The following is a 16,444-nucleotide window of genomic DNA, read 5'->3' as shown; positions in this document are numbered from 1 at the left end:
AGGGCGCGTTAGTACCTGTGAACCCCCTGCGGGATCCAGGGGGGTTTATTCCAGGTATTTCCTGGTCCCGAAAAGCACCAGGGACCTGCGACCAGTATTAGACCAATGAGGTCTGAACAAATTTTTTAAAGTTTTACCTTTTCACATGTTGCACACCAAAGATGTGCTCCACACGATGGCAGAGGGTGAGTGGTTCACCAGCGTCGACCTGGAAGATGCATATTTTCAAGTACTGATCGCCCCTCCCCACTGGAGGTTCCTGCACTTCCCTTTCCAGGGATGGCACTTCGAGTTCAGGGTTCTTCCCTTCGGTTTGTCCTTGTCCCCACAGGTGTTTACGAGGGTGGTGGCGGCTGCCCTCGCACCGTTGCAGGCAAGGGGGTTGAAAATTCTACCCTACCTGGATGACTGGCTCATTTGTGTGCCTTTGCGCACACAGGCTGTACGAGACACGGAGATGGTCCTGAATCATGTTTGTCTGTTAGGGCTCAGGGTGAATTAGGCCAAGAGCAGGTTGGCCCCCACACAGGGCACCATCTTTCTCGGGGTTGCTCTCGACACTGTCACCATGATGACACTGTCGCCATGACGGGACGGCCATCCCCTCAGCAGGTGGGGGACGTCATGGAGTCCCTGGCTGTGTTCCAAGAGGGACGACGGCTGCCGTTTGTTCAGTACCTGTGCCTCTTGGGGAAACTGGTTTCAGTTTCAGCTGTTGTTCCTCTTGGACTGCTCTACCTGCGCCCTTTGCAGATGTGGCTGAATGGCCTATGGCTGGATCCGACGCGGCTCACGCACAGGCGCACAAGGGTGCTGGTGTCACGGGGGTGTCTCCTGTCCCTGGTTCTGTGGTGGGACAGCCTGTGGCTCAACCGGGGCATGCAGCTGGGAGCCTCACCAGCGCGCTGCAAGGTTGTGTACATGGATGCATCATCCATGGGCTGGGGTGCGACGTGGCAGGGCTGTGTGGTGCAGGGGATGTGGTCTCCTCGGCTCCCAGGCGAGCACATCAATGTGCTGGAGCTGCTCGCAGTGTTTCTTGCCCTGCGGCGGTTGCTTCCTTGTCTGCGGGACAGGCACGTTCTAATCTGCTCGGACAACATGTCTGTGGTCTATCATATCAATCACATGGGGGGAACGCGGTCCGTGAGGTTGACTCAGGTGGCGGCTCGGCTGCTTACCTGGGCGCAGTTCTGCCTGGCGGGGCTGCGGGCAGTGCTCGTCCTGGGGCCGCACAACGAGGTGGCGGACTTCATCTCCCAGCAGTCATTGCTGCCGGTTGAGTGGAAGCTGCATCCCGATGTCGTGACTCTAATTTGGAGGTCTTTCGGCAGGGCACGGGTGGATCTCTTTGCGTCAGCGGTTGCAACGCACTGCCCACTCCGGTTTTCCCTGGGGGACAGCACCAGTCCGCTTGGTCAGGATGCGCTGGCACACGACTGGCCTCGGCAGCTCCTGTACGCATTCCCTCCCCTTCCCCCTTTTTTTTCCGACTCTCCTCAGAGTGTCCCAGGAGGGCCACAGACTTCTCTTGGTGGCCCCATTTTGGCCGGGGAGGACCTGGTTTCCGTTGCTGCGGAGGCTCTGCTGCGCCTCTCCGATGCACCTCCCTTGCAGGGCGGACCTCCTGTCCCAGATGAACGGCCGCATCTGGCACCCCGATCCCAGTTGCCTCCAGCTCTAGGTTTGACCGCTGCAAGGCCCAATGTAGATTTTTCTGTGCTCACCGGGAGCGTTGGTCACACCATTACTAGTGCACGGGCGCCTTCCGCACGGTCATTGTACACCAATCAGTGGAAGATCTTTGATAAATGGTGCCAAGAGCGAGGGCTGCACCCTGTGCGCTGTCCGGTGTCGTCAGTCCTGTCATTCCTGTCGTTCTGTCATTCCTGCAGGACCTGTTGGAGAAGGGGAGGTCTCCCTCTACCCTGAAGGTATATGTGGTGGCCATTTCATGTTGGCACATTGAGGGGGATGGTGCTAGTATAGGGGGCAATAAAATGTAATAGTGTCCTTATTTTTAAAAGGTGCTCGGCGGTCGCGGCCTCCGACCCGCCGTGTGGTTCCTCCATGGGACCTCTCATTGGTGCTCGAGGCCCTGCGGTCTCCGCCATTCGAGCCATTGACCAAGGTAGGCCTGAAGTGAGTGTCAATGAAGACTGCATTTCTCCTTGCAATGGCTTCGGCGAAACGTGTCAGGGAATTGCAGGCCCTCTCGGTACATCAGTCCTGTTGTCAGTGAAGCACCACCTCTGGCGGTCATCCAGGATTCATAGAACCGTAGTTACATACGTAACTTTCATTTTATGTTTATAACGTGTTTTCTACAGGGATGGAGATTCGGGTTGCTTTCTGTTGAGTTGGATGAGTTTTACTTTGTGTTTGGGCTTGAAACAGAGACAGATCTGGCAACCTCCTCCAGGGACAGCGTGAGTGTCAGTCTTGCAGTAAATCCATATTGGAGCTTGACCTAACACGCACCGCATCCAGTGTGAGCCCGGTGTCGCTTTCCTCCATGCAACGAAAACTTATAAAGCCCTCTCTGCCCAACAGTACGAGACCTGCAGACCATCCTCTCCGCATTTCTGCCATGAAACTCTCTTCCATCAGTCTCCCCCAAAACCCCCCTGGAGCAGCCCTCTTAATCCTCTGCTGGCCCTGGGACAGGGAGGGGAGAGACAACCAATAATCACCCACAGGTGACTCCAGCAGCTCCCCCAGCAGCCAGCTGGGCCGCCTCTCTGCCCTGCATCCAAGTTAAACCATGCCCAACCACCACCCAAGGCTAACTCTGTGAGCTTCTTATTGTACTCTTTACCTTGACGGCCTGATGAATGAAGCTGCTTCCCAGGCTGGTGGAGCTGGACTTTAGATTTCAGGACCTTCTGCCTGATGGCAGGAGATTGAACAGGAATGGGAGGGGTGTAACTCTTTCTCTAGAAAAGTTGTGAAAATCTTTAACATCCTATTGGAAAATAAACGCTCCACGCTGAGTTATGAAAAACAGTGGGAAACAACCTGGATTTTCAACCCCAAACATTTTCTGGACCAGAATGGAAACTTTAAGAAGAATCCTGCTTTCATGCCATTTTCTGCAGGCAATAAAACAAGTCCTCACTGTAGGTTAGAAGTCACGTCGATTCACGTGATGATGTGTGAACTTTATTCACACTGGTGATTCGTTTGTCCTTCACAGGGAGGAGGGCCTGTGTGGGCGAGTCTCTGGCTCGTATGAAGCTTTTTATCTTCATGGTGTCAGTGGTGCAGGATTTCACACTGAGCTGCTCTGAAGGTCCCGACAGCATAAACCTCGTTCCAGAGTACAGCAGCTTTGCCAAAGCGCCACAGAGGTACAATATCATCTTGACCCCACGATGAAAACAAAGATCCCACTCACGAAGCACTGAGGATCTCTTCTGTCAAACACAGTATTGTCTTATTGATTATACAGCTACTTCTAAGTCATAATCTCACACAGACCTCTCAGATTTTGAGAAACTGCTTAAAGATTTTATGTGTTCAGGTCACGTTGTGATCGTAATTGTGAATTGCTTTGCTGTGCACAAAAAAATTGGATTAATTTTAGTGCTTCCATGCTTTATAATTCAGTGAGCAGATAATGTAATAATGAAATAATCTCAAACATTTTTGAATTGCAACATTTATGAAATTGAAAATCTATATGAAAATCTTCCTTATTGTCAACTGAATGTAATCATTTAATTTTAAAAAATCCCAATAGAAAAAGGTTTTATTGTGAGAGTCGTGATTTGAATGTAATTGTCACTTTTTTCTTCCACAATATGATCCAAAAATGAAACACGGGGCAGTTCTGTTGTTCACCTCTGGATTTTAGGTTTATTGACAGGTGAAGTTCATGTTTGTTACATTTAATATAAATTATTATAGTCAGTTTGTTTGTTTCTATAACTCACTTGAGAAATCGTGGGAGAAAAAACCTGAACAGGTCATGTCACCTCTTTCAAAGATCTGAAACTAAATCTCCACATGTCAGAACATGACCCAAGCTAACTTGCTAACTGCAGAAATGAGCATGATGCATCAATAAAATCCACTGAACAAACATTGGAAAAAAACAGTCTCTTCATACACTCATTCAAAAATGGAAATGTCAGTCCAGAAAGGGATGATTGCTGAGAGTTTCTCAATATTTCTTTAGAAACTTTTCTCCTGCACAGGTTGTCATGAAGGTCTTGAAGGTGTGAGTCTGACCTCAGTTGACCTGGGCAGGAGTGAACCTGCTTCTCCCTGTCCAGCTGCATTCCTCAGGGTCTGATCCAGGGGAAAGGTGGATCTCCACAGTCAGCAGGAACAACACAAACACAGGTTGTGTAACACGCCGATCATAAGTCAGTTCAGCCTCTGCAGGAAACAGTTCCTGTCCCGTCGGAAAGCTGACATGGAGCTCTCTGGGACGCTGATTTTGGGGGGATTGATCATTGTTCTGGTTTGGCTGGTGGGCTTGAAGAGTCGCAGACGGTGGTCTTTACCTCCTGGACCTACAGCTCTGCCCATCGTGGGAAATCTACTGGTTCTGGACAAAAAAGCTCCCTTCAAAACTCTGCTGGAGGTGATTCAACCATTCACTTCTCTGCACATGTTGTTACACTGCACAGTATTATTTTCCTCTAAACCTTTGCTCGTCGCTGCAGTTTGTTGTTGATTTGCACTTTGAACTGAAATCCAATGTGTCAATAATGCAAGTGGTGCATTAAAACTTCTCAGATTTCTGATTAGGAGGAATAACGATGGTTTAAAGAGTTGCTCTTCATGAGGGAACGGCTTTCCAGTTGCATCAGATTTTGGAAATTCAAACAGTTTTTTTGGGTTGAAGAGAAAGTAAATAAAAGAAGAAGAATGACAGAAACCCACCTTTTCATATCTATTTTCTTTTAACTTTTTTATTGATCTTTCAGGGCTAAACAAAAGAAAACACATATCTGAACATATAAAAATACACACAGAACAGGTACATCAGACATGGTCATCATGGCAGGTATCTGGCTGACAGGTCAAGTTATAATAATCTACACAAAATACACAATGATTAAAGCTTTTTTTTAAGTGCAGAGATTTTCCTAAAGGTTTTATACCATGTTTTTATTCAGAGATTGTTTTGTTTCTAAGGTTTGGTTTCAGAGATTAATATCATTATATTTTATATGTCTGATTTGCAGGAGATTCAGTTCTGATGTCAAATCCTTAATCTGCTTCTCTTTTTTTTTTGTTCTTACAAGCTGAAATATAAGTTTGCCCCCAATGGCAGCCTTGGCTCCATCCCGTAATGTACTGTGAGACACAGTGAGTCTGATTTCAATTAAACATGTATTCATCAAATAGTTCCTCAATGTATTTTGCCTTTGGGACTCATTTAAGAGGCTTGTATTTAGTGTCCACAGTCTCTTTGGGTCTGTTACCTACATGCAGTGTCGAGTCTATGGTCAGAGATATCTCTTATCCCTATTTAACATTTTTTAATAAGTATATCAATTTGAAACGTAGAAATAATCAATTCTTGAGTACATACATTGTGATTGAGAGAAGGAAGTATCAAACTTCTCTCCATACATGCAACATGTTTGTTTCTTAAAGCAATTTTTTCGTGAGGTTGTGTTTTTTGTTCTACTTGTAGAGTCCACAGTGGGGTGTAGATCAATATTCCAGTCCCCAACACATATCAGCACACCTGATGCTTCAGTAATTATCGTATACCTTTTTAATTTGTCCTGAATTAGTTCCCGGTGGTCTATAAAAATTTACTGTTACTTCCTTATTGTCATTAAAACCTTAAAACCTTTAACTAACAATTATTGCCCTTCTTTATCTGTAATTTGTAAAGAAAAGTGGAAATGTATTCTGTTTGAAATTAATGTTACTACACCCCTTATACTTTTCTTCTTTAATGAGGAATAGTATGAATTTCTAAACCACGTTTTTCACAGCTTCTCATGTTCAGTGTTAGAAAGATATTTAAAGACGACCAGGTAGATCTTTAAACCATTTGAAACATTCCTTTTCTGTATGAAGTGAAATTTTTTTATGATGTCAATATAAATATCACCTCACAACATGCTTAAGGAAAAAGAAGAGGACAGGTAGCCCTTTGATCAAAAATGCATTTCTTTTCATTAGACAAGGAGAAAAATACAGCTGATCATAACCTGATCACTATAGGGAATTTTGAAAAATTAGCTTGAACATACCGGTAATTTTACATCTAAAAAGGGGAACAAGTCTGGCACATGGTCACCCTATTAAATGTCCCAATGGGAATCTTGTTCCTGCATGCCAGTCCAGGTAAAACATGCAATGTTTCCTCCTCTCTGACCTGCAGTGGAGTAAGACATATGGACCTGTGATGACTGTGTACATGGGGCCGAGGCGTGTGGTGGTCCTGGTGGGATACGACACAGTGAAGGAGGCACTGGTGGACCAGGCAGATGACTTTACTGGCAGAGGACCCCTTCCCTTCCTGGTCCGAATTACCAGAGGATATGGTAAGGCGTGCAGGTTTGATGAAAATACAGCAGTAGGAGGAATACATGCATGCAGGATACCCACAATGCTCATCTGTAAAGCACATCCTGCGATACAACCATTTACAATTTTAGAACTTAAAATCATTTACCTGTGTGTAACCTGTGAGTCAAGGATACATAAGGCAAACAATTTGGTTTGACTAATTTAGAGGGAAACTGGGCGAGTGGGCCAATATCCAGGTTCAAAGGAGATAGGTGTTCTGCAAGAAAAAAAAATCAATGATTAGCCGGAAATGAAGTTAGAACACATGAACTGTATTAAAGAAACATCAAGACATTAAAACAGAAGGAAAATTATCAGCCGGCATCTCTATGAAAAAAAGAAAGGGGACGGTAGGTGGAGCGGAGCTCTGCAGGACGGAGGCCAGCCTGGAACGGCGAAGGTCAACAAGCCGGGGGAGCGCTTGCTCTTCGGGCAGCTTATAATGGAGATGTTGAGACATTATTTGAGCAGATATCCAGCAGATTAAAGGACATCACCAGGTGCTGAGGACTGCTGACTGCAAAGCTAAACATCAGAACCCAAAAATTCTGTGAGAGACTTATTGTCCATTTGGCAGGACGCGGTATAATTCGCTTCACCCAGAGCCCTTGTGAGTGACGGTTAAATGTGGATTGCAAATGCATTTAATAAGATTGTTTTCACCGGGCTGGAAAACCCCCATGTAAACTGGGCCACTATCTACACCACGAAGGTATGCGACTGCTGATATGGTGATGTAGAAGCGTTGTCTTCCGCATCATGGCTTTTTACAGTGTTTAGGAACTAGCTTTGCAGAAAGCTAACAGTCCTCAATAAAAACCCAGGAAGCCTTTTGCTGTTTAGGTGAATTTACTAGTTGACTGTAACATACAGAACAAACAATGCCCATCGCAGTCACGTCTGGGAGAACATATAATGCAAATACAATGCTTTCATACCAATACAACACACAAAATGTCCATATAAGTGATTTAAAGTAAGAAACTCAAAAAGCAACCGTGTTGGCCATTAGCTTTCACTTAGCAAGATGCTAATTCCTATAGATCCCATAAAGATGCTAGCGCTGTGAGTGCTCAACATTTCAGATACAAATACGAACCAGGAAGCACTCTAAAATTACCTAACTTGGCACCAAAACAAGCTGACATCACCCTCAGGAGAATTAGAATTAAAATATATTTATAATATATACACACAAATCAAACCATTGGAAAAGTATGAAGCTCCGTTTCTATTGGGCTTAATGTATGCATTGGTATGTCTTGCCGTGTCAAAAATCCTTCATTCAAACTTGTATTTTCTGTTTGTTAAGGCATTTAACTTACAACTGTCTAACAAAGGTTTAGGGATCAGTAACGGGGAGCGCTGGAGTCAGCTGCGACGCTTCACCCTGACGACGCTGAGAGACTTCGGGATGGGACGTAAAGGGATGGAGGAGTGGATCCAGGAGGTCAGCAGCCAGCTGATCGATCGCATCCACTCCATCAACGGTATGTTGGGTTTGTGCAGCCAATGGTGAATGAACAGCCTATTGACGGTTTCACATTGTGAGTAACAGTCATATTATAATATAGTATAATATACAGTTGGACGAGCTTGGGTGGAAGTTTTTTCAATTCAATGAATTTCAAAAGTTTTTTTTTTTTTTTTTTTGTCCTGATCGGCATGTCATTTAAGGGGTGACACATATTTAATGGATCGGTTTAATAAAAATGTGTTGCATAACCATCAGGTGTGCGTTCACTGACAGAATTATTTATTTTCAAGGAGTTTTCGTCAAGATGATGAAGTTTGCAAAATATATTACATTTTATTCTTGTGAGTCCCATCTGCTTCTACTTGTTGTTTTCCAGCAAAGCCATTCGATCCCACCTTCTTCCTCAGCTGCTCTGTGTCTAACGTCATCTGCTGCATGGTGTTCGGCGAACGCTTCAGCTACGATGATGACCAGTTCCTGCAGCTTCTCCATATCCTTGCAAACACCATTAAATTTGGCAGCAGCCCCTGGGGTCAGGTGAGGCCACTTTTTCTTATTACTGTTTCAATAATATATTTAATTTCCAATGTAAGAATTACTAAAACAAAGCTTAGTGAAGCATATTTTGCATGTTTAGTGGTTATTCTAAATTTAAGTCATCGATCCATCCACTTTCAACTACTTTCCAACACTTAGAACTTCGGGACGGGGTCTCGGCAGCAGCAGTCAAAGCAGGGATGCCCAAACTTCTCTCTCCCCAGTCACTTCTTCTAGTTCTTCTGGGAGGATCCTGAGACAATAGACATAGTCTCTCCAGCATGTCCTGGATCTTCCCCTGGGCCTCCTCCCAGCAGGACATGCCCAGAACACCTTCCCAGGGAGGCGTCCAGGAGGCATCCTAAACAGACACCCGAGTCACCTCCGCTGGCTCCTCTCGATGTGGAGGAGTGGCAACTCTACTGCAAGCTCCTTCCTGGTTACTGAGCTCCTCACCCCATCTCTAAAGGCTCGTCCATGCTTCACATGTACGCGTTTCCACGTCCGTCTTGGAGCCTCCGCGCTCCACCTATGCACACGCATTTTCTCCCATGGTACATTTTGGGCTCAGCTGTGCGCATTCCATGCAGGCACACTGATCCACGCATCCTCGAGAAGCTTTTCCGGCTCTACAGACGGTTTATCTGCTTCTTTATTACAGATTATTTAGAGAAAATTAAGCACATTCAGTCAGTACATTATCATTTAGTATTAAAGTTTATTTAGCCTTTTTTTCCTGTTTCTGAATTCCTGGGGCAGTGCCTGAGCGATTAAATCAGTGGTTCTCAATTATTTTCTGTTATGCCCCCCCTAGCAAGAAGAAAACAATTTTCCCCTTTGCAACTATAAATAATAGCATTTGTTTATAAAATTGTTCTAGGTACACCTCTGCATAACATGCTTGTTAACATTAAAGAGAACAAAAAAGAAAGAGATATAGTTCAACTTACAAGAGTGACTTTATTAACATTGTTTATTAGTCTGTAAAAGAAAAGATTTTAAGTGCGTCAATGTGCGTGAAATTAAAAGAATAATAATATCCTTGTTTAAACTGTAAACATTTTTGACAGACTTAGTGCACCATTTGCTGCTGGAAAATAAAATTAAACAAAATCAATAAATAATAAATTCAAATTCACTTCAGCAACATTAACTCAGGAGCACAATATATAAAACACTTAAACCTACAAAAAAAAAAAAAAAAAACCAAAACGATTTGTGCTGATTTTTTCCCCTTTTTTTTTATCAAAATGAGGAAGCCAGGATTAATGGCCACAATGAGCACGTTTTGCAGTGCAAAGCTTCTAAAAGCGAGGTTTGGCTTCACAAAGGTAAGATGTTGCAAAAGGAAGCATAATGCCTACAGACCTCTGCTCTTGGAGTGGATATTGCCTCTCTACACTCAGCCAGAATTCTCTTTTGACTCACTGTCTTCGTCTCTCTCCGCCTTTCTTTTCATCCCTGTTAAAAATGTCTTCTTGTTGTCTCAGGGTTTGTTTACATCGCCAGCTCATTGCAAAAAAAACCTACACCATAGAGCTTTGCACACTCTGACAATGAGAGCACCACTGCCAACTACTGGAGTGGATGTGCAATTACACTTTATTTTAGTCCGCCAGAAAAAAAAGCATGTTCCCTACGGTCACACGCGCCCCCCCGGGCATCGCACTGTGCCCCCCCAGGGGGGGCGCGCCCCACAGTTTGGGAATCACTGGATTAAATACTTTCATTTCTGTCGGCAGACCTTCTCATTCCTCCAGACAGTCTGCTCTCTTTGTCCACGAGTTTTTCCCTCTCTCGTTGTCTTTGTGTGGAGCCATGAGGGTGTAGCTCCATCTACCGTCACTTTTACCATCATGTTTTGTTTGCTGTGGCGCTCTGGCGCAAGTGTATACCGGTGCCACCTGCTCGTAACGCGCAATGCGGTCAGAAAACCTGGCTGCTGTGCAGACGTCCACAGATCAGTCCGTGTGGACCCTAGTGGACAGGAATTCATGACGATTTTTACGTCACGTGGACCAACGCGCAACGCACACCCACGCGGACATGTGAAGCATGGACGGGCCATAAAGGGATAGTTCGGGATTTTTGACATGACATGACTGTATGGCATCCCAGTCAGCAGTGTTGTGCATTCACACAGACTTACCCCTGACAGCGTAGTGTAAGCGGAGATCCTGTCCGGTTTAGGTCCAGAGGAAAGTACTCCGGCAAGTTTGCTGGGGTCCCAAAAATAAAACGTTTTTCTTCTCAAACCAATATGTGTTCAAAACAAATTGAAACCAGCGTTGCCTGCAGCTGGAGATGGCGTGGAGTGATATGAAGGGAGCGAAAATAGTGCCAAGCGTTTACGAGGTCTGACTTTTTCGCCAACAACGGTTTATGATGCAAATATATCAGTCTTTCGAACACATATTGGTTTAAGAAGAAAGACGCTTTATTTTCGGGACTACTTTCCTCTGGACCAAAACCGGACAGGTTCTCCGCTCACTGGACGCTGTCAGGGGTAAGTCTGTGTGAATGCACAACACTGCTGACTGGGATGCTATACAGATTCATGTCAAAAATCCCGAACTATCCCTTTGAGGGAGCGCCCAGCCACCCTACAGAGGAAGCTCATTTAGGTTGCTTGTATCCAGGATCTCGTTCTTTTGGTCATGACCATAGGTGAGGGTGAGAGTGAAGATTGAACGCTAAATCAAGAGCGTCGCCATTCAGCTTAGCTCTCTCTTCACCACAACGGACCGATACAATGACTGCATCACTGCAGCCGCTGCACTGATCTGCCTGTCAATCTCACGCTCTATCCTTCCCCCACTTGTAAACAAAACCCCAACATACTTGAAGTCCTTCACTTGAGCCAGGGTCTCTCCACCAACTTGAAGAGGGCAGACCACCTTCTTCCCGTCAAGGACCATAGCCTCAGATTTGGATGTGCTGATCCTCTCCCCATCACTTTACACTCGGCTGCGAACCGCCCACCAGTGCATGCTGTAGGTCCAGGTTTGATGAAGCCAACAGGACAACATCATCTGCAAAAAACAGAGATGACATCCTATGGTTCCTGAACCAGGCCCCCTCGAGCCCCTGGCTGCGCAAAGAAATTATGTCCATTAAACTTATGAACAAAACCAGTGACAAAGGGCAGCCCTGCCAGACTCCAACAACATTCACTGAGAACAGGTTCAACTTACTACCAGCAATGCTGCCAGGCTCCTGCTTCAGTTATACAGAGACCAAACGGCCCTTAACAAGGGTCCCTGGACTGAGTACTGCCAAAGCATCACCCACAAGATACCACGAGGGAGGCAGTTGAACGCCTTCTTCAAATCCACAAAACACATGTAATGGTTGGGTGAACTCCCACGTGCCCTCGAGCACCCTATGGAGGGTATAGAGCTGGTCCAGTGTTCCACGACCAGGACGAAAACTGCATTGTTTCTCCTGGATCTGAGGTTCAACTGTCGGTTGAAACCTCCTCTCCAGTACCCTGGAATAGACATTCCCAGGGAGGCTGAAGAGTATCATCTCCCAATAGTTGGACAACACCCTTTGGTCCCCCTTTTTAAAAAGGGGGACCATAACCCTGGTCTGCCAATCCAGAGGCACTGTCCACGACCACCACGCAATGTAGCAGAGGCGTGTCAACCAAGACAGTGTCTACACATCCAGAGACTTAAGGTACTAAGGGTAAATCTCCACGCAGAGTATCTTGCCACCGAGGAGCTTACCAACCACCTCAGTGACTTCAGCGTGGGTGATGGACGAATCCACCTCAGCCTCTGCTCCCTCCACGGAAGATGTGGCGACAGGATTGAGGAGGGAGCTGTAGACCCCAGTGGAGGTCTGAAGCTCCCCATCTTGACTGTGAACAGTGTTAGTGGAGACCTGCTTTCCTCTCTTGGAGCGCTGGACGATTTGCCAGAATTTCTTCGATTCCGACCGGCAGCCCTCCTCCATGGCCTCTGCGAACTCCTCCCAGACCCGGCAGCAGCTCTTACCTCCGGTGTCCAACACCAGGTTCAGGGTTGCCGCCACTACAGGCACCGGTGATCCTACTGCGACCACATCTCCGAGCAGCTGCTTCAGCAATGGAGGTGGAGAACAGGGTCCACTCGGACTCAATGTCCCCAGCCTCCCTTGGGATATGAGCAAAGCTCTCCTTGAGGTGGGAGTTGAAAACCCTGCTGACAGAGGGTTCCACCAGACGTTCCCAACAGACCCTCACAACGTGTTTGGGCCTTCCAAGTCTGTCCGGTTTCCTCTTCCGCCAGCGAATCCAACTCACCACCAGGTGGTGATCAGTTGACAGCTCTGCTCCTCTTTTCACCCGAGTGTCCAAGACATGCGGCCAGAGGTCAGATAATACAGTAACAAAGTTGATCACTGACTTCTGACGTAGGGTGTCTTGATCTCGCTGGCCGTGTGTCTCAATCACCCCGTCCCCTATTAGAAAAATGGAGTCCCCAGTTGGAAAATTGTCCAACACTCCTCCCAGGGACTCCCAGAAGGCCGGGTACTCTGCACAGCTATTCCTCCCATAAGCCGAGACAATAGTGAGGCCCCTACCCCGACCCGAAGATGCAGAGATGCGAGCCTCTTGTTTACTGGGTTGGGCTCCAACACATAGCAGCTGAGTTGTGGGGCTATCAGCAGAGCCCGGCCGGGCCCCATAGGCAAAGGCCAAGCCACCAGGTGCTCACACGCAAAACTCAACCCTAGGCCTGACTCCAGGGTGGGGCCCCGGCTGCACCATACCGGGAAACGTCACAGATCTTGATTTAACCTTTCTCATGGGGGCTGCTGACCTGCTCTTAGTCTGTGACTCTATGGAAGACCCTACCAGTGGTATAAAGCGCCCGACAACATAGCTCCTGGGATGATGCTGGCACTCAAATTCCCCCACCACATTAAGGTGACAGGTCAGAGGGGAGAAGAGAGTTCATTTCCAATGCAAAAGTGATCAAATTAAGCTCAATGCAGTTTATTTTACATGTTTAGCAGTTCCTGTAATTTTTATTTGAGAGATTATTATAGTATGTGCACATAAGGAATACAGTTTTTTCTCTTATTCTGATGAATCATCGACCACTGTTTTGATCTGTTCTTTGCCTCCTCCTCAGCTCCTTGAGATGTGATTGATTCCACTTTCTTTTCCAGCTGTACAACGTCTTCCCTGGACTGATGGAGTGGCTTCCAGGTCGACACCACAAAGCATTTGCTGATATTGAAAAGATGAGAGGCTTCATCACCAAAAAGATTCAGGCTCACCGGGAGACGCTGGACCCCAGTTCACCCAGAGATTACATTGACTGCTTCCTCAACAGAATCAACCAGGTCTCATCATCTTTGCCATGATTCCTGATGCACAAAGTTCTTTTAGTGGCATTCACTATGGTTTTAAAATCGTTGCAGAGAGCTGAAACCGTATTCTTACCCTCAACATACTGGTTTTTATAACACGGAAGAACATTTTGCAAATTACTGTCTCAACAGTGTATTTATAAAGAAAATTCAGACACACAGCTATTTAATCTGTTTTACAAGACATAAGATCAAGTAATAAAAAGCCAGTAACAATAACATAGAAAGGGGAATAAACAAAGTAGTAGTGTCAATCCATTTTAAAAAAGTAATTAATCCCAGATCCAACAATTAATCTGTGAACTTGTAATTAGCACACAAAATTACCAATTTATTGCAAAAAATTATTTATGTTGAATCTTTTAGTTTAAGTGAAGCAAGTATTTTAATTAACAGTTTAACAGTGAAAGACACACAAACTTGGAACAGGTGTCATGATGAAGAGATAATTGCCATCCTGCAGGGTGTTTTAGTTATTTGATGAAACAACTCTTATATTTTTCTTTCAGGAGAAGGACAATCCGACAACTGAGTTCCAGGAAGACAACCTGGTGTCCACGGTGTTGAATCTGTTCCTGGCAGGAACTGAGACCACCAGCTCCACCATCAGATATGCACTGAGCGTCATGGTCAAATACCCTAAAATACAAGGTAAGTCACAGTGGTAAGTCGTCAGTGGTTTTCAGGGAGAATATCTCTGGTTTGAGTCAGTGCTTCAGTGTTTACATGTGATGATAAAGACTGTGTTGATGCCCGTACAGAGGCGATGCAGCAGGAGATCGACACTGTGCTTGGACAGAAGCATTCCCCTCGAATGGAGGACAGGAAGTCCCTCCCCTTTACAGATGCGGTCCTCCATGAAATTCAGCGTTTTATGGACATTGTCCCAATGGGAATCCCCCACTATGCTCTCAGTGACATCTCCTTCAAGGGCTACACCATTTCCAAGGTTTCCCAACCTTCCTTGAGTTATGCTTGTTATGATGTATTTCTGAACAACAGACTGCAGCGGTCTGCTTCCCCTCACAGGACACTGTAATCCTTCCCCTGCTGCACTCTGTGCTGAAAGAGGAGAACCGGTGGGCCACGCCTTGGTCTTTCAACCCGCAGCACTTCTTGGACCAGAATGGCAACTTCAAGAAAAATCCTGCGTTCCTTCCATTCTCTGCTGGTAAATAAATACATTTTCTGCTTCACACACTGCAGACAAACACAGCTGAAGGAGCTGGACGAGGACGCGTGTTTGGGATGTATCAGTTTAAGATGTAAATACGTCAGACTGGGCTGAGCAGGTCTGTTGTGGTGTCCCAGGAAAGAGAGCTTGTGTTGGAGAGTCTCTGGCCCGCATGGAGATCTTCCTGTTCATGGTGTCACTGCTGCAGACGTTCACCTTCTCGTCTCCTGGAGGACCTGACAGCATCGACCTCAACCCCGAGTACAGCAGCTTCGCCAACGTGCCTCGCAGATACCTGATCACAGCAACGCCCCGATGAGAGTGAACCTTCAAATGTGCTGAAATTCACATTATATCTTTATTTCTTTATTTTATTTTTTTTTTTTAACCTTTATTTAACCAGGTAGGTCCCATTGAGGTTAAAAAGCTCTTTTTCAAGGGAGTCCTGGGGGTCACAAAGTAATAAGTTACAATATTTTAAAAAATAGAATACCACAATTTCATTACATTGAGTTTATGATTCATGATTTTACATCAAAACGAGTACTCAGGGGAATTCCATAACACTCTAATGACTGGATTTATTTTCACATCATGTGTATTCTGCATATTTTTTAATGAAACAACTTAAATGTTGTAATTCTTATTTTTGTGTTTTTGACCTTGTGAATGTGTAACGCTGGTAAATCTCTTGTTTGTAGGGATTCCAGCATAATGAGTAGTGTGTAGATAAACCTCACTTCTTTCTGCTTTCTGGTGGATTTGGAATGTTCTGTGTTAGTTTCTGTAAATGGTCTCTGAAGGGAGGTTATGAGAAGCACCCATGGCAGATCACTGGAGATATGAAGTTTTTTGGGTTTTTTTGTTTATCTGAATTTGTTTACACCTTTAGGAGAATCTCTTCTGTTCAATAAAAAAAAATCAAGAGATTTAAAAAAGAACTGTGTATGGATGTATGAAGAAAAAGCAACTGATCAACAATTTTATATGCTTTCCACAAAAACTGGTTTGTAGCTTGAAACAAAAGTGTTATGATTCACCCTCACATAAGAAGACAGAGAAATTAACCAACAGAATTCTTTCCATGAGTGGTGTTTTGTCCTGTTGAATTAAAATGTCAGTTTTTCATATAATTCATCAAATTTTTCAACCTTCTGCTTTCAACCATTTTTCATCTCCATCTGGCAGTATTGATCCTCCCTCTATCCGATCCCATTTATGTATTTGTACTATTTGTCTAATGAAATGCTTTTGTGCTAGAATGCATGCGTCACACAATAAAACATAAAAAAATAAATAAATAAAGATAAAGCAAATAATTTTATTGACAAAGCAGAAATACTGAAGGT

At 45.1% G+C, this 16,444-nt stretch overlaps 1 protein-coding gene across 2 annotated transcripts; it reads left to right on the top strand.

The window, feature by feature from the left end:
- Positions 1 to 4,395: 4,395 nt before the first annotated feature.
- Positions 4,396 to 16,355, top strand: LOC115400165 (cytochrome P450 2F3-like). 2 transcript variants are annotated; one of them, XM_030107860.1, is made up of 10 exons: positions 4,459 to 4,591; positions 5,259 to 5,322; positions 6,356 to 6,518; positions 7,884 to 8,033; positions 8,397 to 8,557; positions 13,718 to 13,894; positions 14,431 to 14,572; positions 14,683 to 14,870; positions 14,951 to 15,092; positions 15,233 to 16,355. In XM_030107860.1, exons 3-10 carry the CDS (start codon positions 6,380 to 6,382, stop codon positions 15,412 to 15,414), a joined length of 1,281 nt encoding a protein of 426 aa, XP_029963720.1. In that variant the 5' UTR covers positions 4,459 to 4,591; positions 5,259 to 5,322; positions 6,356 to 6,379; the 3' UTR covers positions 15,415 to 16,355. The 2 variants fall into 2 exon arrangements, with proteins under 2 accessions (XP_029963719.1, XP_029963720.1); XM_030107859.1 differs by lacking the exon at positions 5,259 to 5,322 and having other exon boundaries at positions 4,396 to 4,591.
- Positions 16,356 to 16,444: the final 89 nt, after the last annotated feature.

Source organism: Salarias fasciatus, chromosome 14 (genome assembly GCF_902148845.1).
Source record: "Salarias fasciatus chromosome 14, fSalaFa1.1, whole genome shotgun sequence".
Taxonomy (NCBI): Eukaryota; Metazoa; Chordata; class Actinopteri; order Blenniiformes; family Blenniidae; genus Salarias; species Salarias fasciatus.
Note: the sequence above shows the minus strand (reverse complement) of the source record. Positions and strands in the feature narration are given on the sequence as shown.

What these genes read in the sequence shown, in the direction of transcription:
- LOC115400165 (XM_030107859.1), top strand. Translation starts at nt 4,421, where the DNA reads ATGGAGCTCTCTGGGACGCTGATTTTGGGGGGATTGATCATTGTTCTG. An exon ending in TCGCATCCACTCCATCAACG is followed by an intron (nt 8,034 to 8,396) that starts GTATGTTGGGTT and finishes GTTGTTTTCCAG; the next exon opens with CAAAGCCATTCGATCCCACC. An exon ending in AGGGCTACACCATTTCCAAG is followed by an intron (nt 14,871 to 14,950) that starts GTTTCCCAACCT and finishes TTCCCCTCACAG; the next exon opens with GACACTGTAATCCTTCCCCT.